Below are 27449 nucleotides of genomic sequence, written 5' to 3' on the forward strand. Positions count from 1 at the left end.
CCCTGGGTGCTGCAAAACGCTTGAAGTTAGTCTGAAAGTGATGTTGCAGTGGGGGAATTTTGATAGTAATGTGTACAGCAAACTTCCACAACAGCAATTCAATGATCAGATTTTTTTTTAAGAATGTGGTACTGATTAAACAATGGACAGAGGGAACATTTCCATTGTTCTTCTTTAAAATACTAGAATGGCACATTTCGCTAGGCAGAGCTTGCTTGTCTCATCTGAGAACAGGCACCTGTGCTGCACTAGAAGTGGCAGTCTAGATATTTGTGCTTAACTATCTGGAGGGGGTTAGGGAGTTTAAAGCAACAGAGGGGACAGCATTATCCAGTGAGTGAAAGAGGAAGCAGCTCTCTGCAGACATGTCCACCTGGCTAGTAGCTAGCAGACAGAAATGAAACATTGGAGGACAATACATAATGCTATAAAATATCCTCCACAGCATTACAATGACTGAAGCACAATCAATGACTGCACCGAAAGTCTTCCAGCAGATTTGAGTGAGCATATTTCACTCTTTCCATCATTGAAGGTTTGACTATTGAGGGTGTGAGAATTTGTTGATTCAAGTCCTGACCCCAGTCCTGTTCCATCACTGTTGTAAGTGTTTCAAGTCCTTAGCACAACAGAGAGGCCACAGCAATATCAGGGCCTCTATCACATCACATCACATCACAGACTCCTCCCACCCCACGCCACTTAAGTGCTATGGTTGAAAAGTAGAAGCTCCACCCTGTGGGTGACAGCTCTGCTTCCTCCACTTGGCATTTAAATGACACACTGATTTTTATGGAGTTATTAAGCAGGATATAAAAGGATAAAGAGGCAAAATACCCTTTTTCCTTTACCTTCATCTACTTCATTGTTTGCTTAATGCATAAATTATGTTCAGTAAACAATGATAATAAAACTTAGAAAATCACTCACAAAATCTCTAATTGTTCAAACAAAATGTCTAGATCTGTAACAAAATCTCAGGTATTTGGAAAGGTCCCCAAGGTCATTCATAAGCAGCTTGCTGTTCTGAACAGCACCAGTTTAGAATAAAATCAAAAATTGCCAGAGAAACCCAGCAGGTCTGGTTGGGTCTGGGGAGAAAAAAAAAATCACAGCTACCATTTTGAGTCCAATATGACTTGAAGCAGAGTCACATTGGATCAGAATGTTAATGGTTTCTCTCTCCACAGATCTGCTGAATTTCTCCAGAATCTTCTGCTTTTATTCCTGTTTTCCTGCATCTATAATATTTTGCTTTTATGTGAGCACTGGTGTGAAAGCAGAACGTTTACTGATACGGAACCAGGAAAGGTTGGGAAAATAAAGAAATTTGTGAGATGAATGCGTAGGACAAAGAAGAAAAGTAACATACCACTGAGATTAGGGATGCTGATTACTAGGAACACAGTCTGTAATAGCCTAGAATGGATCTGCAGGAAATCCTGCTTAAAAATGCACGTTGTGATTCTAAAAGAACACAGAAAGAAGAGAAAGAGAGAAAGAGAGAGAGAGAGAGAGAGAGTGAGAGTGAGAGAGAGAGAGAGACAGACAGATAGACAGGGCCCTGAGATGTTCAGGATTACAATGGTAGACTGGTAAAGCAAGGTTAGACCACCAGGAATCCAGGGGGAGCGAGCCAATTGGATATAAAACTAACTTGAAGATTGGAGACAGAGGGTAATAGTGGAGGGTTGATTTTTGGACTGGAAGTCTGTGACTAGTGGTGTGCTGCAAAGATTGGTGCTGGGTCCACTGCTTTTCATCATTTATATAAGCAATTTGGATGTAAATATAGTACGTATGGTTAGTAAGTTTGCAGATGACACTAAAATTGGTGGTGCAGTGGACACTGAAGGTTATCTCAGAGTACAATGGGACCTTGATGAGATGGGCTGATGAGCTGAGGGGCTGCAGATGGAGTTTAATTTACAATGTGAGGTATTGTATTTTGGTAAGGCAAACCAGGCAGATTTTATGCAGTTAACAGTAGGGTCCGGGATGTTGCCAAACAGAGAGACTGAGGGCTGCAGGTAGACAGTTCCTTGAAAGTGGAGTTGCAGGAAGACAGGGCGGGTGAAGTTGGTGTTTGGCATGCTTACCTTGGTAAGTGCATAGAGTATGGAAGTTGGGATGTCATGTTGTGGCTTTAGAATATTGCTTTCAATTCTGGTCTCCGAGCCATAGGAAAGATGTTGTGAAACTTCAAAGGATTCAGAAAAGATTTACAAGGATAAAGCCAGGATTAGAGGGTTTCAGCTATAGGGAGAGGCTGAACAGGCTTGGGCTACATTCCCTGGAACATTGGAGGCCTTATTGAGGCTTATAAAATCATGAGGAACACGGATAGGGTAAATGGTTAAGGTCTTTCCCCTGGATAGGCAAGTCCAAAACTAGATGGGGACCTAAGGGGCAACTTTTCATGCAGAGGGGGGTGTATATAGGGAATGAACTACCAGAGGAAGTGGAGGAGGCTGGCACAATTACAACATTTAAAAGGAATCTGAATAGGCACATGAAGATGAAGAGTTTAGAGGGATATGGGGCAAGTGCTAGTAAACGGGACTAGATTTAAATAGAATATCTAGTTGGCATGGAGAAGTTGGACTGAAGGGTCTGTTTCTCTGCTGTATAACTCTATGACTCTATAAGATTGTGAAAATGCATCACCTGCTGAGGGCCGAAATCAGTCTCAATCCAGGCAGTTTCTCCTCATTTCCCCATGGCAGGATACTCCTTCACAAAGCAAACAAAGGACAAAAACAGAGAGGTCTTGATTCACTTTGACTCTCCACCTATAAGTGTGTTAGTGAGAGGGTGAGAGAAAGAGCAAGAAATTGGGAGGCAGCAGCAATCTGGTGCAGTCTATGGTTATCAGGAGCCAAGGAGGCTGAGCAACAGAAGTGGCATGACCAGATGCAATTTGCTTTAAGGAAGAATGTTAGTGCAACATCCAGACTGCACTGATCCTGAAAACTGAAGAGATAAAAGTCAGAAAATGCCCTGATTCAGGCACCCAGCATTATCCTCACCCTGTGTTTAATGAAATGAATTCCTCCCTTTCTGAAGGTGCTGACTCTTCCTGGATACAGATGACTGTAGGCTTACAACAATTTGCATAAAAGTTATCAGTCAGACAAGCAGCAAAAAATCATTGAAGCCAGCTGTACCCCACCTTATTCACATTAAACCCTAAGCTTCTCAACCACACTTGCCACAATCAGTCATAACACTGTATGAAACAGAGATAGTTGCTAAACTCTAGACAGTGAGTTATTCAACCACATAGCGTGAAACTGGTCTACAAAAGTTGATCTCCAGTACTGGTCACTGGTACAGGGAACCCACATGATTAATGTTATGGAAAATGGATAAAAGCCACCTAATGCCATATCTTTGTTGGGAACATTTGATGGTGATAGCGTGTGCAAAGTTTCATTCTATGTCTAATCCCATGCTGTCCTTGTCCTGGGACCATTTGATGGGAACAGTGTAGAATGAGCTTTACCTTGTATCTGACTCAATGCTATTCCTGTCCTCTGAGTGTTTGGTAGACACAGAAGTGAGGGAGTTTCACAGTGTAACTAACCCCGTGCTGTACCTGTCCTGGGTGTGTTTGGAGACAGTGCAGAAGCTGATTTTTTTGTATCCAGTACAGAAAAAGTGTCCCATTTCCTGGTATGAGCCATGGAAGTTGGCTAAATCAATGGGATTGGATATGGGTTCAAAAAGAGATGGTCACTATTCAGAAGTAACGTTATCAAAACAGCCATGCTATCTGTGGTGGGTTGCACTTGTCAACTTTGCCCAGGAAGAGCCTTACTCCCTGTTCATAGCTACCTGCAGACTATGATTTAACTGCTGGTCTATGTGTACATATAATTTTGGAGAAGTATTCTGGTAAGGCATATAATCACCACATGTAAGATCCACGGACCAAATGACACAGCATCATGAACGATTTTGGGGAGGTAGTCAGGTGTCTAGAAGCCATTGCCTCTATGTCAACGTCCTCCTAACTATTCTCTGGCTCCACACACCGACCAAGGTCCACTCTAAAGTATAGGTTTCGGTTTATATAACATTTCTTAAACTCGGTACATTAGCCTCTGGTTGCAAAGCATTTTGGAATTTTTTTTTGGTTCAGTCATGGTTTTTGGAATGCTGCGTGTGGATTTTGCTGTGTGCAATGCGATAATTGTCGGATAATGCATTCAATAACACGACTGGAGAGTAAAATATTGGCCATGACACCAGGAAGAGTCCTGTGTTCTTCACTGGAAAAATGCCATGAGATCTTTTACATTTATCAGGATAGCTAGGACCTTATTTTTCGATCTCATCCCAAACACACAGTGCAGCACTCCATCAAAATCGCATTGAAGTGTCAGCACCTCACTGTATAAATCTGAATATTGGAAGCCTCTGAAAAATACACGATTGTGGAATTAACCAAGGGATCAGGAAATGATCAGAATTCACTACAGGGACTCAGGCACGATGATCCTTTGAAAAAAAACTGCTTACATTCTGATTAACTTTCAAGAGGCAAGATGAAAGGAAGTGATGGAGAAATGAACTATCACAGGTTAGCTACTTCACGTGACAGATCGAATAGAAATAAAGGTAAAATGCTGAGAACATAGTTACAGAGAATCTCTTACATAGTACTCTAATTTCTCAAGCTGGTAATAAGCACAAATAAGAGTGAACAGTGAGATGCAGAGACAGATGAAGTAAAAAGTCTGATGGACAGACAGACAGATAGACACAAAACCATTCATAAAGAAAGAGGGAGAGGGATGAATGAAAAGATTCCATATTAAATCCAGCAAGAACAGGATCAGCCAACTTCAGATAAAACCTTCAAGTTTTCAGCTTTCACCTTTATTGGAACATGTGAATTTGACAGGCAACATGTTCAACTTTTGATAAGTGAACTGTTTTGCACAGTCTTATGTAAGCCTGCCTCTACCTTGCACTTCTCATAACCACACTCTGAGAGAGCAGAGAATTCTTTCGCCTGCAGGTTACTTTTATTATCGTGCAATCACAGCTCACAATGGAACTCCTAACCCTGTGAGTCTCCACATAACAGTATGTTGCATATCCCTACAATGTCTCCCTTGGCCTGGATCTGATCAATAGTTTGTGTGTTAATTTGTCCAGTCTTCCTCTACATATCTGATAGGTAAAGTGTTTAAGAGCTTGAAGAACAGTGCAGGCAGGGAGCTTGCTGACAGTGGGAGTGGAGGGGCACTGTGCTACTCTTAAGTGGCTTTGCTTATACAACACATCTTGTAACTCTCATGAAATTGTGCTACACTTCCCAAAGTGTCAAGCTGAAATTAAGTTTGTTAACAGGTAATCAGTACAAGCTTAAGTATTAACTGTAAAATAATTTCTTTAGCAGACTCCTTGGTTAATGACAGTTAGTAATGAGAAGGGTTCATGTTATTCATGGAATTTTTAAGACAGGAAGATGACAGTGTCAATGAAAGCAAAGCAGAATGAACACACATGTTCCCAATACAAAACAGATTGTACAAACATTATAGTGCTTAGTTACGTAACAAATGGTTGGTGCTCAGAGCAAACTGGCAAGTGTACAAACAGACCCTCCGGTTTCAGATTTTTTTCCCTTCTTATTTCTGGTCACAGAAGCATCTCAACTCGCGACACCGTGAGGCCTGAGAAGAATCACTTTGCTAGTTCCCACGAGTTTGTTACAGGGTTTGGACAGATGACTTAGTATGGGTGCCCAAACATTAGCCAGGGATCAAGGGGCATGTCCAATGCAAAGTTCAAAATACACACTTGGTCAGCACCAGTTAGATTTTCAGCTCAGTTTTCACCTTCTTCTGGCAGGAGCTGTGCTACAGTCTGACACCCTCCCATATCACAATTAGGTGACAAATCAATGGATAGGGGATGTCATCAGGCGGCCTGAGTGAGCCAGAAGTCTTAGAATTCACCTGATCTTTTTCTGACCCAATGCTCACTGATGCAAATTCTTTTTAGAATTCGCTGTATGGTAATTTAAAGCACAAGCACTTAGGTCCTCTTTAGACCAGGTCTCTGGGTCAAACCCTGAAACTCCCTTCCCAGTAGCTCTGTGGACATACCTGCACCAGATGGACATAATGATCCAAGAAACCCCAGCTTATTATCAATTTCTCAAGGGCAATTATGTACAGGCAATGAAAAACTTCCCAGAAATACAGCACACCAGCTGATATCAATTAAACCAGTAGGTACTTGGAATAAGACACTGCCAGTATGCTGCTCTCTCTGTTTCATCGTAGCAATGGATTAGGGGTCTCCTGGGAGAAACAGAGGTCAGGTTAAAGAAATAACCTTTTGTTTATTATAACCACATTCCTGGGACCCTCTGGTGGCACAATGGTAGTGTCTCTATCTCTGGATTAGGAGGCCCAAGTTCAAGTCCTATCTGCTCCAGAGGTGCATAATAACATCTTCGGACAGGTTGATTAGGAAAACAGGTTTCACATGGCCCTCTTGTGGCACCAGTTGCAGTGACCCACTCTTGGGCCAGGAAGCCAGGTTCAAGGCTCACTTGCTCCAGAGATGTGCAGTAATATCTCTGAACGGGTTGATCAAGAAAATAGGTTAAATAAAAATTAAAAATTAAACCACATTCTCCACCAAATACTCAGAAGAAGCAGGGCCAGGCTCATCCCATTAGACACTGGTGCGCTGGGGCATACGTGTGACGCATAAACCTCAAACTCAGGAAAGGCTGGAACCCAGAACATTCACAGCAGCACTTAGTCACAAACAAGGCCACTTCTTGATCAAAGTATTTATTTTTTTTAAGGACAAAATGATGAATGCTGCATTTAAACCATTTAACTTTCTTTAATGGGACAAATCTGTTGATATGCAGAAGATGGTGGGGGGGGGGGGGGAGTGGAATTTGACAGATACAGGTTTTAGATAACCAAATAATCTAAATTACTTAGACATGCAATGTCTGCTCCTATACAGGAAACCACTAAAAGATGTGTGCACACCTAGATCTGCAGACAGCAGCAGGATTGATGACCAGTTAGTGAAAGGAGAGGACCATCAGCCAGGATGCTGAGAGCTCTGTAGTCTTCTAATAATGCCAGAAGGCCTTTAACGGCTACATTCAAATCAGCATTCCTGTGTAATGCCACTTTTGACAATGATATACTCTCCGAGCACTGCCTTCAAATGACATCTCAGATAAAGTGTGCCAATCCTGAGCAGTGAATCTTCTGACTCAGAGGCAAGAATGCTACCAGCTATAAGAAGCCATTATGCCCAAATATAAAACTAGCCTGACAACAGGTCTTAGCATCTAACCATGAGAAGCTCATGAGAGAGTCAGTGGTAGAAAACTGTGATTACAGGAGGGAATCCAATTGAGGGAAACCCAAGATAAGTAGGTTTGTTTTGCTTGGAATAAAGGACACAGTGAGGTGATCCAATTCTATTTTTCTTGAGTGTAGGAGCTGATCCCAGTGAAATCATCATGCATTAGGGACATAAGTCAGAGCTGAGAAAGTCAAGAATATGAAGAGAGATCACGATAATCTATTTCATTCAAAGGGCAACTGAGTTCTTGTTCAGAAACCAGCATTTGAATTAGGGTTCAGGGACCAATCCAATGCGTTTCATAAGAGTGAAAAGATTGAATGGTACAACAAAAAGTTGGGGTGATCTGTCAAAATGGAGACTAGTCACTCAGCCCCATTTTTTTATTGCTCCTTTTCTTAAAAGTTCCTTCTGTGACACTCTAGAACCATAACACAGAACGCAGGAGCGGCATGGTGGCTCGGTGGTTAGCACTGCTGCCTCACAGCGCCAGGGACCCAGGTTCGATTCCATCCTCGGGCAACTGTCTATGAGAAGTGTGCACTTTCTCCCCGTGTCTGCGTGGGTTTCTTCCAGGTGCTCTGGTTTTCTCCCACAGTCCAAAGGTGTGCAGGCTAAAATGGATTGGCCATGGGAAAATGCCCACAGTGTCCAGAGGTATATAGATGAGGTGGATTAGCCATGGGAAATGCAGGGTTACAGGGCTAGGGATGGTGTAGACTTGATGGGCCAAATGATCTACTTCTACACTGCAGGGATCCTATGATAATTAATTCAAGAATACAGGAACACTTGACAGTCTGAAGCACAGATTTACAGGTCAATCCAACATCAGGTTTTTGTTGACGTTCCAGGCCTAGACCCTTCTTCAGAAGTTTTTCTGAAGGGTCTAGGCCAGAAATGTCAGCTTTCCTGCTCCTCTGATACTGCTTGGCTTGCTGTGTTCATCCAACTCCACACTTTGTTATCTCAGATTCTCCAACATCTGCAGTTCCTTCCAGCAGGCTTTCGTTGATTTTTACAGCATTGAACTATCCAAACCCCACTCCAGTATATTGAAAACTTTTGGAAGTCTGATGGAATTCTTTCATTTTTGGACTATTCGTGTAGCGTTTGGGGTGATTTAATGTGTATTAGTTACACCGTACACTTGATGGCTATGGGCTACACAGCAAATGTTTTAACCTTTTCATCTTAAAACCTGACCTACTTTTATCATTTTATATGGTGAATGGTAATTTTGGAGTGATATCACAATAAACCCTGCAAACCAGACCCAAGTTATAAAGCCACAAAGCTGTTGACAATGATAAATACTCCCCAAAATTAATACTTGGTACAAATCAGCAACAGTGCACAAATGTTGGTTTGGGAAACCTTCACAGGATAAACACTATAGTAAATCAACGTTCCTCATCAGGCTTTTATATGATGATCCAACAGCAGAGGCCATTCAGCTCACTGATCCCATGCCAACTTTTTGAAAGAGAAATCTAATTAGTCCCACTGCCTGGTTCTCTCTCCTTAGCCCTGCAATGTTTTCTTTACATTTTTATCCAATTTCCTTTTGAACTAGTAATGCATTTGCTTCTACTGCCCTTTCAGGAAGCACGTCAGATCACTAAGTCATTGCATAAATAATAATTCTCACTCCTCCTCTGCTCTCTCCTCTCCATTGCTTTAAAACATGCCCTCTGGTTACCATCTGTCCTGGCAATGTGAAGTGTTTCCCAACAACTACCCTATCAGGATCTCTCATAACTTTGAATACCTTTGTTAAATCTTCCTTAATCTCCTCAGACTGCCATATGCTTCGAGTGCAGTCTTTAAACCATGTCCCAGCATGATTTCTGCGCTAGCCATGACAAAGTTAATCTCTCAAGTTTCTTTCAAAATTAATGGGCAGCCATTAATGATTTAGCTGGTACAGGACTGAAGAATCCAAGCATTACCAATATTACATCACAACAAATACCGAACAATAAACTGTCTTACCGTCTCCAACTTGCATCTGGTGGCGGAGAGAGATAAACTGAACCATATGGGGAACTGCCGATGTGCACATGTTAAGGAGAAGCTGAGTTTCAACATCATCGAGCATTTTAGCCAGTGTCACAGGAACAGCACAGTAAACACATAAATGTGGAGAGGTAAGTGACACAATAAAGCAGATACTAAATCTTCACTTCTGGCACTTTGGTTTAAATCAGATAAGTTGAAACTTTACTCCACTTTCTTAAAAGTCATGTGTGAAAGGAGTTTGGCATCTTACAGCTCAAATATTTTATTATACAAATCTGCTTTATGTTTTAAGAGGGTAACTGCTATCCTGTGCGAAGTTGGAATACACGGCAATTAGATAAATGGACATCAAGATGAAGAAAGAGATGTCATGTGGAGGTTACAGAGATGGAATGGGGTGAAGCAGAGTTAAACACAAGGATAAGAATTTTAAATTCAGAATGGAGATACATCATTAAATATAAGGTTAATGTGACAGTGGGACCTGAAACTGAAACAGACACTGTGAGATGTGACCAAGGGTTTGACGGAAGATATGAAAGGGTTCTCCTAAACAAAAAGTGAAAAAAGGAACAGGTGAGATGGAGGATATAATGAAGGGGTCATTAGCAATCCGGGTCTCAGCTCTGTTCCAATGAACTGACGCATGTGGTTGGAGCAGCCTCTCTGTGCATTGTGCCTGAGGAATGCCTGATGTTGATGCTGGATGCCTGAACTGTGTTTCATTAACCTGCCCCAATCTCAGTAAGCTGAAAGAACAAAAAAAAACAATTGAAAAGATCTACATAAAAAACCAAAAAGCACCCCTAGAGAAATTACACTGAGGAACACACATCTAGGAATAGTCGATTGAAGATTCTGCAGATGTGCTATAAAGTTGTCCGGATATGAAGGGAAGAGGTACATCCTGCAGACTGACCCTCAACTCCATCAGCTGCAGATCATTACAGGCATTGGAAGGGTTTATGGAAAAATCCGTGGCCTGAGCTGCTCCACCCTACTCACTGAAGGCTACAGCTGTCAGTAAATGAATAACTTTATGCAGTCTTTTCTTTTCTCAGCACTAATTCTGTTCAAACTCAATTGCCCGATTAGGTCTGTCCTCTTGAGGCGAAAAAGAGAAAAAGAAAATGAAAAGGTGAGCATCACAATTAAATGCAGACAAAAATTAATCATCTGATGATGTTTCAATTTCAGACAGCTGGTTATTTCAGTGATTTTTAGACAGTCTGGGCCGTGCGGAGGGTGTAAGATGAGTAGCCAGTAACTTCAGGAACACTCCAAATTGTTCAAGTGTGAAACTTTCATTAACATGTTCTCCCCCCAAACAGTACAGGAAACCACATGGTGGACATACAGAGCGCTAACACCCCTAACTTGTCCAGATTTGGTATTCAGTCACTAGTGGATGTCAGGGGGTGTATGAATTTATATGGATATTAAAGCTGGTCCTCTGAGACTAATAATCTAAAATTCAGTTTTAAAGTGATGGCCATGAACTCTAAATATTTCTCATCACTACTTAGATTCAAGTTTGTTTCAGGAAAATATTCCACATAAAGGTAGTTTTATTTTAGGAAAATTGAATCTAACTCTTTCTCTCTACTCCAATTGATATCACGCCTTTTCCTAAAAAGGCCTCAAAAATTGTGAATGAAGACACATACAAACTTACAACTGGATCAATACTCAGACACCAAGTGGGCAATCTTGCAGCGTCCCAATTCCAGAAATATCCCAACTTCTCATTCATTCATGAGTTGTGGTGGTGAGGGCTAGGCCTGGATTTGTTCCGATCTCTAGTTGTCATCATGAAAGCAGTGGTCAGCCACCTTCATGATTAGATTTAATTTATTATTGTCAAATGTACTGAATTTCAGTGAAAAAACATATCCTTTTTGCATACTAACCAGACAAATCATATGTTACAACAGGAAGAGAACATACCTTACATCAGAATGCAGAATTTACAGATACAGAGAGGGTACAGAGAAAGATCAAATCTTACATATGAGGGGGCCATTCATAAGTCTGATAACTGGTGGCAGGGGGGACCTGTTCTTCAATCTGTTGGTACATGTTTTCAACTATTGCATCTTCTGCCCGATGGAAGTGGGTGGAAGAGAGTATAACCAGGGTGGGGAGGGGGTCTTTGACAATGTTGGCTGCTTTTCCGAGGCAGTGGGAGGTGTAAATGGACTCAGTGGAAGGAAGGCTGGCTTTTGTGATAGACTGGACTGCACTCACAACTCTAATTTCTTGTGGTCTTAGGCACGGCAGTTGCCTTACCAAGCTGTAATGCATCCTATAGTAAGGAGAGGTTAAAGATGTTAAAGATGTTTGCAAATACTCCTGCCAGCTGGTTCATGCAGGATCAGAGTGCACGGCTGGGGACTCCACCCGGGTACTTCACCCTCAAAGAGGTCAAGCTGACATCTGTGGCAGTGACTGTGGGTACAGGTGGACTCAAAGCTACCAGGGTGGGTGACATCCTGAACCATCGCAGTCCATGTGTTGGCAGGCCCGCTGTACTATTAGAGACAGGAAAGGTTCACAATTTTCACCAGTGACAGTGAGAGAACACCAATATATTTCCAATTCAGGATGGTGTGTGACCTGGGGTGGAACTCAGAGCAAATTTAGTTTAGACCATAGACAGTGGCTAAGGTCTAATCTCATATGACAAACAGTTGACTGCTTTGCAATGAAGTGCCAGAGTTTGAGAGATGCGGCCTTTGTATAAAATTGTTGGACAAATGTTTTTTGTTCTCTGAACACAAAGCGATGATGTGAGTCATGTTGAACTACATCACAGGAGCGAATTTAAATTCAGCTCTTGGAAGTAATTCTTCCTCAAAAGGTGAAAAATGAACGATGCATGTGACAAAGGATCCATGAAAGCTCAGATTTTTAAAAAAAACTTACTCACAGCAATATCCATAACTCTAGACCCTATTTATATTTAGTTTGGCACTTTCTCTCAAGATATGGTCATGGTGAATAAGTGATCTCCTCTGTTTTATCCCAGTCTCCGACAACTGCAACTGTTGATGGAATTTATGAATAAAGGCCACAGCAAGCAAGGCAGGAAATGTGGATTAATCATTCCTCGCCAAGAAATGTTGAAGAGAAGGAACAGAAAGAATTAAATAGCTTCAGAACCTACAAAACATCTTTCATCTGTGAAACGCCGAATCAAATCCTGAACACGCATGGCTTGAATGGCGAAGTTCAGCAGCTAACACGTGCAGGTTAAATAACAGAAATACTTGATACTGCACTACATTTACAGAAACCTTTGTTCCTTGAAAATACATTTCTGGGCAAACGTAAACAGTGAGATGTTGCCTTGCAGGAACTACTGCATCAAGATTACTATCACTGAATGACTTCAGATACATAATAAATCACTGATTAGTGAACTGGACTCATTTTCTCCTTTATTCCTCCACAGACAGACGTGCAAATCACATTCTGAAACCCCTTTCGAGATGTGTCTGTTTTAACAGGATCTATGCACAGCCACTGTAGTAACTTCAGAGTAAGCTGCTTATTTAAACACTGCCTCCAAAAGCTCATTCAAATGTAAGTGCCTTTTTTTCTGCTGAGATTAAGTAATGGATGTTCAAGTCTCTCCGTGATACCGTCAGTTTTGCAAATGCCAAGAATCTGATCCTAAAGTTCAGCTTGTCTTCTAATAGCTCGTATATAAACCAGTCACTGCTCTGGCCCCACCATCCACTCACAGCACAAGTTAAAATACCTCAATACCTCTGTCCTTCCTAAGTAAAGAATTGATGTACATAATAGTCATACCAGAACAGTGTTTTTTTTTAAATCACTGACATCAAAAACTGTACCAATGTTTGAAAACTGAATGTGCTGGGCATGTAGCATAATAAACACCACACTGACTCACTTTCAACTAAGACATGTGCTCCCCACTATATAGTACTGGAATTACCCATGCATGGGAGGATCCAGCTTGATTTCCATTTGTACCAATCTAGGTGAGTTCGTCCTAGCGGATCGAGGGGTTAGTCAATCAAAGAGCCTGCCCGTTAACACGAGAGCAAGTCTTGCCTCTAATCTCTAATCTGATTCTGTGACTCCATTGCTCGATTTGGAGGTGCCGGTGTTGGGCCGGGGTGACTTTGTCCTTTGCTTGAGAATAGGACTGTGGGATTGAGTCTGGGAAACACTGAGCTTGACCACATTATTCTCCCATGTTTGAACCTCTTGCGAAACTAAGGAGGGCTGCCGTCGGCGACCCCCAGTGAGAGAGACACAAAGAAGTGGGTAGTAATGGGGATAACAAAAGGAAAGAAAACCTTGCTTAGTCTTACTTCTGATTTCAATCAACCAGTCTGGTTCAGCAACTTATTGTTCTAAATTGCCAGATCAGAAAAATATGATGAACTCCTGAGGGGTGAATGGGGAAAATCAGGAAGACAGATAGATCTGTATTTCCATATTTTCTAATTAACCTGTTCCAAGATGTTATTATACATGTTTGGAGCAAGTGGGACTTGAACCCAGGTGTCCTGGCTCATAGTGGTAGTGTCCCGACCTCTAGCACCTTTCACAGCCATAGGATATTCAAAGCACAGTTTTTGTTTGAAGTGAAGTCAATGCTATGATGTAGAAGATGCAGGATCCAAATTATGCACAGCAAACTTCCACAAACAGAAATGTGATAGTGAACAGATAATCCATTTCAGGTGTTGGCCGACAGACAACACACTTGCCAAGGACACCACAGCTCCTCCACTCTCCTCGGAAATACTGGTCATAGGATTTATTATGCTTTCCTTTACTTTAATACTTCATTGAAAATATCTAGGAGTCCTACTTCAGTGCTGCACTGCCAGTGGTAGCCTGGACTGCACATTCAAGTCTCCGTAATGAAACCTAAATTCGGAATGTTTCTACAGAAGCAAGAGATTTGCACTAAGCCAAGGCAGGCAACTAACAGTTAACATTTAGCAGTAGTATACTTGGTCAGGAGGTCAGGACATTCCCAAGAACAGTGATGGAACAGTGTCAGACCTTGGCTAAAATGTAAGATTCTGGGAGTTGGATTATGACGCTGTCCTTTGCATAGTTGAGATCAGCTCTTCTAATTTTGGCACAAATATGCGGAGTACTTTTCTGTGCTGACTGGGCAGTGTGGCACTTGGTCGTTGCTGGATGGTCTGGCCGGTTTGCGTCTTGAGTATAATGTACAGCAGTGGAACAGAATGGAGTGTCTTAATTGGCTATTTCAGAGAGGTGAATGTAAGTTTCCCAGGGTGACGCGGCATGAGTTAAATATGCTTAGGCAGATCGTCAGGCTAGAATTTTGGATCACTAGTCCAGTAGCATGATACCATAATCATTAAGGGGCAATATGGAAAGGGAGCTTTATCTTATAGATGATGTACGCTGTACCTGGCCTAGAAGTGTCTGACTTACATAAGAAAGATCGTTTATTACCCAAGCTCTGCTATCCCTCAATCTTGAGCATGGGCCAAAAAACCTTTGTTTGATCACAAATTTCTATATTAAAAAAATTGTTTTAAGTTAGGAAGTGGAGACCAAAATATAAAAATTGCAGGAAGCTGGTATTAACACACAGAGGTCTTATCAGATAGAGCAAAGCGCTGAAAGAAAGGGAGACAGGAACAGCATGTACGTGTGTGCAGGTCAAAGATCTGACTTAATGATAAATCACTCAGATCTGTGAAACCGACAGCTCTGCTGAATAAGATTTTATCTTGAGCTGTTTTTCAGTTTTTGAGATGGCAATGAACCAGAATACCCTGTCAATATTCCTCGTCATATTGAATACAGCCATGATACAGGAATTCCCAATGATGAGGAACTCACATTCTTAAAGTCACAGAAGTACTGAATGTGATTTATGTTTACTGTGACATGAGTTGCACGCACTCCAATACCTCACTATCCTCCTATTATTTTGTGTTCACTTTAAGGCACACATCCCTGGATAAATCATTTTCATCTTCATCATCCCATTGGGATATGGCATCAACAACAAGAATATCACAACATGAAAACAAGTCATTGAGCCGGACTAGTGCTGGCATTCAGACTTCACTGAGGCCTCCTTCTCATCATTTAATTCAATCAGAAAACCAGTCAACTTCCTCACCCTCACTAGCGTAGTTGGATTCCTCATAAATGATCTATGTATGTTGCCTCAACTTCTCCATGTGGTTGCAAGTTCCACATTTTCAATATTCTTTGAGTAAACAAACTTCCCCTGATTTCCCAGGTGAATTTATTTGGGACTGCCTTATCTTTACAGTCCCCAGTTCTGATCTCCCTCATAAATGAAAGCAGCTCTATATCTGTCCTTCTATTATTAAAATAAGACACACTTAATCTTCTCTTTATCAAGAGGAAAAAAAGCACAGCTTGTTTGACCTTTTCTGATGTGATATCTTTTCAATTCTAGCACAATCTTGCACATTTTCTGTATCCTCTCTAGCGCCATTATATCCTTTTTGTATTATGGAACACAGAACTGCACAGCATTCAGCACTGACTAACAAGGATTTTATAGAAGTTCAATAACAGCCTCCCTGCTTTTCAATTCTGACCTACCAGGAATCTGAATTGCTTGTTAATTTAAAACAAAATTAACTTGTTTCACTAGTTTTGGCGATTTGTGCATTCATACCACCTATGAGATTCATCTGCTCCTCTATTTCCAGTTAGGAATTCTATTCTTCAAGAGGTATACAGAGTCATAGCATGGAAACAGACCTTTCAGTCTAACTAGTCCACACCAACCACGTTCCCAAACTAAACTAATCCCACCTGCCTGCATTTGGCTCATATTCCTCCAAATCTTTCCTATTCAGGATCTTATCCAAATGTCTTTCAAACGCTGTTATTGCATTGGCATCCACCATTTTCTCTGGCAGTTCACTCCATACACAAACTATTCTGTGCAAAACTCTTGCCCCCGTGTCCTTTTTAAATCTGTCTACTCTCACCTTAAAAATATGCCCCTAGTTTGAAGTCCCCTACTCTAGGGAAAAGACCTTGCCATTCATCTTATCAATGTCCCTAAACCTCCTACGCTTGTTAAAAATGTCTCAGTTTTTCCAGTCTATTTTTATGTCTCAAACTCTCCATTCCCAGAAACATTCTGGTAAAATCTTTTCTGAACCCTCTCCAATTTAATAATATTGTTTTTCTAACAGGGCGACCAGAACTGTAAACAGTACACCAGAGGAGGCCTCCCAATGCCGTCTACCTCTACACAATGTCCTGACTCCTATACTCAAAAGGTCTGAACAATGAAGGTAAGTGTGCTAGATGCCTTCTTAACTACCCTGTCTACCAGCAATATGTATGGTCTCATTATTCTTTAGATAAAAATGCATTAGTTCACACTGGCAAACAATGCAATTAATCTGCTGCACTGTAACGTGAGTTTAGGTATCACGCTCCCTTTCCTGAGTGAAATAGCTGCCAGTATGTGAAGCACCAGATCTGCAACAACACAAAACAATATACAATTTCACAAGTGACCACGGTGGGACTTGAACTCAATTACCCAGTCCTTTGTTCATGACCACAAGCTATGCTTGTGTTTGTGAACAGGATTAGAAAGGCTGGTTTCTCTGGGAAAGCATCCATGCTTTGTGGAGATCACCTTGCTTGGCCCAGGCCAGGAATTAAACCACCTCTTAATCACTACCTCCACAAAACATGGTCTTGCTGCACAGTGTGAATCAGGACAATGGGGTGTTTGCCTCCACTAGGCGACCTGTGTTGTCAGCTGGTGAAAATGTCAAAATTACCAGAAATGTGGCAGTTAATTTAGAAACATCACAAGGCACTGAACTGATCATCAATCACCAGATCCAACAGCAGAGTACCAGAAGAGCTGAATCATTTTCACACTATTGAGCTGATAATATTCAATGCCAGTTACCATTCCCCAACAGGAAATGTCACTTGACAATGTTTTAGCAGTCACGCATCTCACACGTGCAACACAAAAATACTTCAAAAATAATGAAATGAGGCTGGATGAACACAGCAGGCCCAGCAGCATCTCAGAATCACTAAAGCTGACGTTTCGGGCCTAGACCCTTCATCAGAGACGGGGATGGGGTGGGGGTTCTGGAATAAATAGGGAGAGAGGGGGAGGCGGACCGAAGATGGAGAGAAAAGGAGATAGGTGGAGAGGAGAGTATAGGTGGGGAGGTAAGGAGGGAATAGGTCAGTCCAGGGAAGACGGACAGGTCAAGGAGGTGGGATGAGGTTAGTAGGTAGGAGATGGAGGTGCAGCTTGGGGTGGGAGGAAGGGATGGGTGAGAGGAAGAACAGGTTAGGGAGGCAGAGACAGGTTGGACTGGTTTTGGGATGCAGTGGGTGGAGGGGAAGAGCTGGGTTGGTTGTGTGGTGCAATGGGGGGAGGGGACGAACTGTGCTGGTTTTGCCCACTGCATCCCAAAACCAGTCACAACCTGTCTCTGCCTCCCTAACCTGTTCTTCCTCTCACCCATCCCTTCCTCCCACCCCAAGCCGCACCTCCATCTCCTACCTACTAACCTCATCCCACCTCCTTGACCTGTCCATCTTCCCTGGACTGACCTATCCCCTCCCTACCTCCCCACCTATACTCTCCTCTCCACCTATCTTCTTTTCTCTCCATCTTCGGTCCGCCTCCGCCTCTCTCCCTATTTATTCCAGAACCCCCATCCCATCCCCCTCTCTGATGAAGGGTCTAGGCCCGAAACATCAGCTTTTGTGCTCCTGAGATGCTGTTGGGCCTGCTGTGTTCATCCAACCTCACATTTCATTATCTTGGATTCTCCAGCATCTGCAGTTCCCATTATCACTACTTCAAAAATATCCCATTTCTCACCATCAAAAGTAAAATCACCGTATCAAAGTGTCTTTTTAATAACAAATAGACATAACTTGAAGGCGTCTGTGGATGCTGTGAGCTTAGGGAAAACGTCAACTAGCATTCCCTTTCCTGCAACACAGTGTGTACAAACAGAATCTCACAAAATCAGGATTGCACAAAGCCACTGTAATCAGCCTGTCAATGCTTGCACATACACACTCTCCAGCAGAAGTTGTTAACCTCTGACTGTATGCAAGATCTGATGTTCTTCTTCATAGATGCTGAAGCCTACTGTTGCCCAGCAGTGGCTAACTAACCTAGAAGTGATCCAGAATTGTACTGGGTGCTCTCCTGGTAAAATTTACCTTGAGGTGCATTTACCTCCTGCTAAGATTACCTTGAGGTGCAGATAGAGACATTCTCTTCAGACAGTGCACGAAGCATTTTTTGTAAAAGGGGTCAGCTCAGTGGGTAGCACTCTTGCTTCCATGGCAGAAGCTAGTGATTCAAGCCTCAATCCAGACATTTCAAGTGCACAAATAAAGCTGACATTTCAGTGCAGTCCTGGGGGAAATGCTACGTTGCCAAGAATACCATCTTTCAGATCCTGCTTGCCCACTCAAGTAGAAGCAAATATTCCCATGGCACTATTTCAAAGAAGAGTGGGGGATCTCTCCGTGAAGTCATGGTCAAAATGAATCCCTTTAGTAACAACCTAAATTTGATCTTGCTGTCTGTAGGATTTTTTTGTACTTTTGCCACACTTCTTACATTATAACAGTGACGATAAAGCAACAGTATCAACAAGTAAATGATGTCTACTTTTCTGCTGTCATCATTCTTTTTGGTAACTTGCTCAAAAAACTCAATCAAATTTGTTAGACATGATTTTCCTCACTCAAAACCATGCTGACTGTCCCTAAACAATCTTCACCTCTCTAAATGTCCATAAATCTGATGTTTTCTTTGGACTTTGAGAGGAAATCAGAGCTCCTGGAGGAAACCCACACACAGACATGCTGCAAGTGTGTAAACTCCAGACAGACATCAATTCCAAGACTGGAATCAAATCTGGGTCCCTTGCACAGAGGCAGCAGTGCTAACCGCTGAGCCACCATGATACATAACAGGCTGTAAAATGCTTTGAAATATCCCAATATCATGTAAGCCCTGTGGAAATGCAAAACCTTTCTGTTAACAGAAAAGATAACATATTTAGTGTGAGACCAGAGAAAATGGCAGCGTGATAGACAACAGACAATAGGTGCAGGAATAGGCCATTCAGCCCTTCGAGCCAGCACCACCATTCATTATGATCATGGCTGATCATCCACAATCAGTATCCTGTTCCTGCCTTATCCCCATAACCCTTGATTCCACTGTCTTTAAGAGCTCTGTCCATCTCTTTCTTGGAAGTTGTTGATGCAGTGCATGTTCCCAAAGCTCCAAAACTGTATTTAAAATGTGCTTAACTCCTCACTGAACCTGCTAAGTTATAGGTTGCTATTAAGTACGCAGTGTAAAATATCTCAGGCAGCTGGAGGCAGATGCACTTCAACACAGGAAAACAATGCAGTAGACTTTTTCACTGTTCTTCTCTTCAGAATCGGGTCAGTTTGCACTCAATTACTTCTGCATCACAGGTTTCAAAGATTAAAACCCATTGCACTGTAAAAATTCAGTGAATTGATGCTGGAGATTAAGTGGCCAAGGTCACAGTAGTCAAGCCCACAACTCTTAATTTCAAGCTAATAGTCTGAACAAATTACAGAGCATGGATTTAGATATGGATGGCTTAGATCTGAAACATCCAGATCAGGAAGTCCCTGGTTCGGAGAAACTAAAATTTCAACGCCTGAAGGCATGAACTAAATGTGTGGTTTTCAAGTAAGGGGTGTTAGCATGATGCTACTGCCAAGGTTATGGGCCATTCAAGGCTGTGGGCTAGGTGCTGGAAAGTGGGACTTGTGCTGATTCAGCTCATTTGTTAGTACAGATTTGATGGGTCAAACAGCCTCTTCTGTATTATATGATTCTATGCTTGACACGCTAACATGCCTGAAAAAAGTCTCCCTCCTTTTCTTTGAATAGAGATCTTTAACATTTACTCCACAGACAAAACAGGCTTCAACTCTCAACTGAAAGACAATGGTTCTGACAATGAAGAACACCCTCAATGCTACACAGCCTTAATTGCAACAGCAGGTCTGGAAGCGGGACTTGAACTTTCTCACTCAGAGGTGAGAGGGCTACACCTCAAATTCTGCAGCATTTAGATCAGGTTTCACTCAAACAATTTTTAAGCCTTTCAAATTACTGTAAGCAACGAACTATTTGATCACATAGCAATAGCTCACTGCAGAAAGGTTTTGGTTCCTCTCTTCCACGTTGTCTGCTGGGTCAGTCCATACTGAGAATTACCAGAGAAACCTATTTTGAAGGCTCAGTTAGGAGTGCATTTCAGCACAAAGACTGAAGAGGAAGAAAGAACCCAATGCAATTCAAGAACAGGAGCTCAACTGACACCAAGACTGAGTTTGAAAAGGCTGTGGATTGAGAACTAAAGGGGAGAGTGTGAATAATTGAGGAATTTTTCAGATTTAAGTACCTGGATAAGATGAGTGAAAGCAGGAAACAGAGCACAAAGTTGTGTATTTCTTGCCTTTATTTTTTTCATGGGATATTGTCCATCATTATTTTCACTTGATGGCTTGCCAGGTGAGTTCAAAGGGTTGCTAAGAATCAATGCTACTGCTGCTGGTCTGGAGTCACACATAGGCCAGACTGGGTAAGGATAGCAGAATTCCTTCCTGTAAATAAAATTAATGAACTAGATGGGGTTTTAATGACACAGTCACCATCACTGGAGACTAGCTTTTTAATTTCTATTTCATTAATTTAGTTTCAAGTCTACCAGGAGCCACGGTGGGGTTTGAAATAATGTCCTCAGAGTTTAGTTTGGGTCACTGGGTTACTAATCCAGTGTCATTACCATTATGCTGCAATCTCCCATAACCTAGCACGGTGAAGGAGGAGGAAATCAGTGAATGCTTTGGTGCAGGAGGCAGTCATTCAGCCCATTGTATCTGCATCGGCTCTCTGAGCATTTTGTCTAAGTGCCAATCTGCTACCTTTTTCGTGTAGGCCTGCACATTATTTGGATAGAAACAATCATCCAATTTCTTCTTGGATGCCTCAGCTGAACCTGCCACCACATTTCCAGGCAATGCATTCCAAATTTGGATCATTCCTGGGAATAAAAAGGTCAGTACTCCCTCTAATTTATTTTCCAGTGTGCAGACTTCCTTAAACTGCTCCCACTGTCATCACCGGCAGTAACCACACTGTAATCCTGAGGTTTACTCCTGTGTTATACAGCTCACCGTGCTCTCTATAAACACAACTGGAATCATTTTTTCGATGGATAGATAGTTTCATGCGTATCATTTAAAATAGCAGAAAAAAACGGTTTTGCAGATTAACATCACTCTTCACTGAAAACAAAAATGAAATTCTACAAATATAACACAGGCCTGGGAAGTGAGGGGAACACAGGCAAAGGATATCTGTCGGCCATGTTTATCCACTGCAGGCTGGCGTCGGCGAGGAGATATCATGTGACTCCGGTCTCTGTGAACCCTCTCCACCAAACCATGATGCCGCGTCCCTCGTGCAGAATCCAGAGTGGGATGCAATGACGTCTGAGGGCGGCAAGAGAGAAAGAAAAAGAATTTTAAAATGCTGCCTACTATATCACTACACTGATCAATAGGTTACCACCAATCGCCTCCCTGTCACATTTAAAAGGACAAGTTCCACTGTGTCTTCACAGAGAGCTCAATAACATAGTGACAGCAGGTTACTCTATACTTGGACAAAATACACACCTTGTCAACTCAATGTTACGCAGGTGAACTGATTCAAGTCACTCTACCATGCACAACATTGACAATCTGGATTTTATATATCGCCTTTAGTGTGCTGAAGGATCTCAAGGTGCTTCAGAGGATCATAATTAGACATGATCTGACATCAACTGGCATATGCAGGTAGTAGATCAGGTGACCAAAAGATTGGTCAAAGATGTAGGTGCAAAAAATTACCTCATAAATGGATAACAAGGAATAAAGGTTAGGGAATGAATTCCCAAGATTGTCACTTATGAATCTTTTCTTCTGTTATGGGTTACCATCTGTCATCTTCTTGTTTAGCAACCCTTTTCATCTCTCTCTCTCTCACACACTGGGATCCATCTACACCAATCTGCTGACTTCTCCCCTTCCCCTCACCCCCAACTTCCTCTTCAGCATAAAACACTCCTCTTTTCCTAGCTGCTTACAGTTCTGGACTTGAAATATTAACTCTGCTTTCTTCCCACACGTGCTACCAGACGCGCTGAGTTTCTTTTTCTGTTCCCAAAACCAGTCCAACCTGTCTCTGCTTCCCTAACCTGTTCTTCCTCTCACCCATCCCTTCCTCCCACCCCAAGCCGCATCTCCATCTCCTACCTACTAACCTCATCCCACCTCCTTGACCTGTCCATCTTCCCTGGACTGACCTATCCCCTCCCCACCTCTACTCTCCTCTCCACCTATCTTCTTTTCTCTCCATCTTCGGTCCGCCCCCCCCCCCTCCCTATTTATTCCAGTTCCCTCTCCCCATCCCCATCTCTGATGAAGGGTCTAGGCCCGAAACGTCAGCTTTTGTGCTCCTGAGATGCTGCTGGGCCTGCTGTGTTCATCCAGCCTCACATTTTATTGTCTAGCATCCACAGTTCTTTGTTTTGTCTCAAGATTAGGACCAAGGCAGCTGAAATCACAGTCACTAATGGTGGAGAATTAAACTAGAGATGCATAAGAGATCAGATCTGGAGGTGAGATCTTGGAATGCTCCAGCAATGGAGAAGGTTGCAAAGATGTCGAAGTGGAATGATGCAGAATTTGAAAACAAGTTTAGGTTATCTAACAGGGTCCAGAGACACCAATCACACTGTAGCATCAAGAAAAAGGAATTCCACAATGCCTTATTTATTCCCAGATGAATAAATATCCCATTCGAGGAACTGTATGTCAGGGAGACTGCAAGCTGCAACAAAATATCAGCAATAGCTAAGCCTGGAAAAGCTCAGTACCACCACAGATCAACCTCAATACTGGATCATTCCTGCACCAGGACTGGCCTGATCATAAGGAGAACTTTGTCAGGCTACTGTGAATAGATTCTCAACAACGTCACTGAGTTCATTATTTTGGAAGTGTGTACATTTTGAAGTACAGTGATGGACTCCCCATGCAGTCCTTTCAGTTGCCTCACATTGGGATATATGATTACATGCCCACTGACAGCTAACAAGCCAGTAAGCTGATGTTGACAACGCACCAAGCACACTTTGGGAGCAGGCAATGCCAAAACAGACCATTAATTTGGTCACTTCAATTTATCACAGCTGACTGATAAAGCATCTGTATTACTCTCCTGGGTTATAATACATTTTCTGAACATAGCTAAGTTTGGAAATGAGGGTATGAAGCAGGATGTTTTTGCCATTTTACATGAACTATGAGAAAATGGCACGCACACTCAATGTTCCACTTGATAGAAACACTGAGGCACTTTTCTCACCCTGTTGGTACCCCAAGGCTTTCAAACTATGGCACTCGTGAGCTGGTACGCTAGATTCTGAAAGCCCAGAGACAGTGCAGCACTAGTTAGACTCCACGCCTCCTCTTAACTTTTCAAACTTGCTAATAAGGATCAGTAAAAAGCCCCTGCAGTAGATAGGTGTGCTTGGGTGACACATCTGCTGCTACAGTAAAGTTCAGGTTTCTATCACACCACCTTCTATCCTGGACTTACGAGACAGACCAGCACATAACTCCTTTGCATTTATACATACCCAGTCTCCGTGGGAACCAGCTCCAGCATTAAAAACCAGGCAAGCATACATAATACATCAATGCCTGTGACATTTTGGCTGCTCTCCACATGCAAAGCTCTCACATCACCCAGGCTAGACAAGTGACAAATATAAAGTTGTCTCCAGTGACAACACTGTGTATACTATACGGCAGCAGCAACTTTACACAGAGCCTGAAGCAATCAACTTCCAGTGGCAGCTCCCCTGTGTTGGGCAGGGATCATGTGCAGTTCATGGGTTCTTAAGGCACGCTTGAAGCAAATAGCTCAAACCTGAGGTGCTTCCTGTATTAATGACATGGATGAAGGGAGTGAATGTACATTGATAATTTTTCTGATGACGCAAGGATAAGTAGGAAAGTGTGTGGTGTAAGGAGTCTGAAAATGGATAAAAATGAGTGAGTGTACAAAAATCTGACAGATGGAGTATCAGAATGTGGAAAAAAATGCAAACTCGTTCACTTTGACAGGAAGAGTAGAAAAGCATAGAACAAATATTTAAATAGAATGGTTTAGTATATTAAATAGTACTATTTAAATGGTTAGAAATTACAGAACCAGAGCATACGGAGGGCTTTGGGGTTCCTGGTGCATGAATACTCCAGTGCAAAATGACTTGGTAGATACATAGTACATTGGCACTTTTTGCAAGAGGGATGGAATATGAAAAGGAGGGGAATTGCATGAGGAGAAGTTTAGATAAGGTTCACATGACTGATTCCTGCGAGGAATGATACGTTTTTCCATGAAGAAAGTTGGGTGAGGTCTGTCTCAGTAGGAGGTTAGAAGTACATGAGGCCATCTCACTGAAACATTTTGGATTCTGCAGGAATTGGACCTGGTAGATGCCGAAAGGATATTTCCCTTTGTGGGAGATTCTTGAAATCAGGGACACGATTTAGGTGCCTCCCATTTAATGTAGAGAGGAGGATATTTTTTTTACTCTCAGAGGGTTGGCATTCTCTTCCCTAGAGAACAATGAAAACTGGGTCATTGAGCAGTTTTCAGGCTGAGTTAGATTGATTCTTGATTATGGGTCTCAGGAGAAGCTGTCATAAAAGAAGCTGAAGTCACAATCAGATCAGTCATGATTTTATCAAATGGTTGTACATGCTTGAGGGGTTGAATCGCCAATTTCTGCTTCTAACTCATACGTTCATATACATGTTGAACTGTCATACAGAATAGCATCTTTGTCCAGATGCCACCTTGCGAGAAACACCCTGAAAAAACAATGCTTTCAACATCTTTCAACTTCATGGGAAGGCAGATGTAATAACTGTTGACCTATACCACAGTTCCCAATTCAGCTTATATTGTTTGGAGTTTGTTCATAATCACTGTAATACACTCAGTACAACTGTGCTTTGCACCCCATCAATGTACAATGTGCAAAACTGGCAACCTGTGCAAATGTACCTCATCTTCATACAAATTATCAGAACTGCAAACGTGTGATTGAACTCCCACACTCATAGGGCCAGGCTGATAATCGTGCTGCTGGAACCACTCTAACCCCAACACCATTCCTCCAAATCTTAGTGAGACTAACTGGTCAGAAAGGCACAGAAGAGAGAGGCTCCAGTGTTTGCTTCTCAGTCTTAGTTAGCTGACCTCACTGGAGCGCCATTAAAGAAGCTACGATTGGTCCATCTGCTTCCGACATGGAAGAGCATCGTAAAACTGTTGTTAAGTAGCAAATCAGGTGAGACTCCCAAGTTCAAAAGCTAATAAATGATTTTAAAAGATTTTCCTTGGAAATTTATTTAATTCTTTGGTTGTGGGTATTATGTGAGATAAGGCAGGTATTTCATGCCCATTCTTAAGGAGGCAGTGGCAAGTGCTCTCCATAGTGCAAGGACAACTCAAAGTGACTTGAGGCACATTCGTTGCTTGCTGGTGCACTTCAAAGGCAGTGAAGAGTCAACAGCCTTGCAGCGGGGCTAATGGTACAGGGCAAAAAAAGGACGGCAGGTTTCCTTCCCTTCAGGACTGTTGTGAAATAACGTGTACTTTAAACACAATCAATTTTACTGGTGTGGCTTTCTGCTTCCAGATTTAATAAACCAAATCTTGCGACACAAAGTGTGCTGGTCGTAACTTACTAAATAGGTAACATAGCAAACAATGAAATAAAACAAAAGATGGAAGGCGTTTTTTGTATCACCAGTGTTCACAACTTCAGGACATCCCAAAGTACATCTCAGCCATAAAGTACTTTTAAAGTGTAGTCACTGCTACAATGTAGGAAATGTGACAGTCATTTTATCAACAGCACACTCCCACAATCAATAAAAGTGACCAGATAATCTGGTATTCAGTAACGTTGGTTGAACAATAACTATTGACTATAATACCTTCCCCTACTACTTTGTGAATATGCCTCTGGAATCTTTTATACTTAGCAGACCCTCAGGTTTAAAGTTTCATCTGAAAAATGGTCAATCTGTCTTGCTCAGTACTGGTTTTGCGGTGTCCGTCTGGATTATGTGATCAAGCCACCAGGAAATGCATGCACAGTGTTCACAAGAAAATTCAAATTTAGGATTTTTTTCCCGAGCAGAGATTATAAACTGCACTTGGAGACAGCTCTGAATAGCAATTCTTGCACATAACAATCACTGAAATCACTGTTTATTCCATGTACAACATTAATAGGGGTCAAAACGGCCAGGGGTGCACTTGATCGAAACTGGTAGATCTTGCAGTGGATCAGCGGCAGCATAACTTATTTAGTAGAGCAGTAAATCAGCTCAATGTGAGCTTCTTGCATAACTTCACATGTTTTACTGTGAAAACTGGCAAGGCCATATGGGGACTGTTTCTAAGGTGAACCCACAATGAGACTGCATGGTAAATTGTGACAATAGGGCAGAGAAATTCCATCGTCAGCCTAGGTTCAATTGTCTACAAATTAGAGGATTGAGAGTTCAAGCCCCACTCGACAGCATTAATTCAGCTGCCCCTGTAACGGAGTACTGAGGGAACGTTGTGCTGTTAAAGGTGCTGTCTTTCTGATGAGATATTAAAGCTTTGTCTGCCCTCTCAACCAGACAAAGGGCAAAGCAATCCTTGTTGATGTCCTGACAAACATTTACCTGTCACTAACAGCACTACATTATCCAAACTAAAGACCTGCAGATGCTGGAGATCTGAAACAAACCAAGACAAAGTGCTGGAGAAACTCAGCAGGCCTAGCAGCATCTGTGGAGAGAAACGCATACAGTTAAAACTTTGGAGTTCATGCTCTGCTGAAGGTCACCCGACTCAAAAATGT

At 42.1% G+C, this 27449-nt stretch overlaps 1 protein-coding gene and 1 long non-coding RNA gene across 4 annotated transcripts in view; one reads left to right on the top strand and one right to left on the bottom strand.

Moving 5' to 3' along the window:
• crtc3 (CREB regulated transcription coactivator 3) overlaps positions 1-27449 on the bottom strand; it is a 78535-nt gene that overhangs the window by 22991 nt on the left and 28095 nt on the right. For 2 of the 3 annotated variants that reach the window (XM_059640198.1, XM_059640200.1), the window contains 3 exons: positions 21821-21957; positions 9355-9414; positions 2668-2733 (listed from right to left, as the gene is read on the bottom strand). In XM_059640198.1, coding sequence (XP_059496181.1) covers positions 2668-2733; positions 9355-9414; positions 21821-21957 — 263 coding nt within the window. The remainder of the gene's footprint in view (positions 1-2667; positions 2734-9354; positions 9415-21820; positions 21958-27449) is intronic. The other variant, XM_059640199.1, reaches the window with a different exon arrangement.
• LOC125446733 (uncharacterized) lies at positions 12862-20658 on the top strand. Its single transcript, XR_007246460.1, has 3 exons — positions 12862-12966; positions 16596-16697; positions 20372-20658. It is a non-coding gene; the product is annotated as an uncharacterized LOC125446733 (long non-coding RNA).

Source organism: Stegostoma tigrinum, chromosome 36, assembly GCF_030684315.1.
Source record: "Stegostoma tigrinum isolate sSteTig4 chromosome 36, sSteTig4.hap1, whole genome shotgun sequence".
Lineage (NCBI taxonomy): Eukaryota > Metazoa > Chordata > Chondrichthyes > Orectolobiformes > Stegostomatidae > Stegostoma > Stegostoma tigrinum.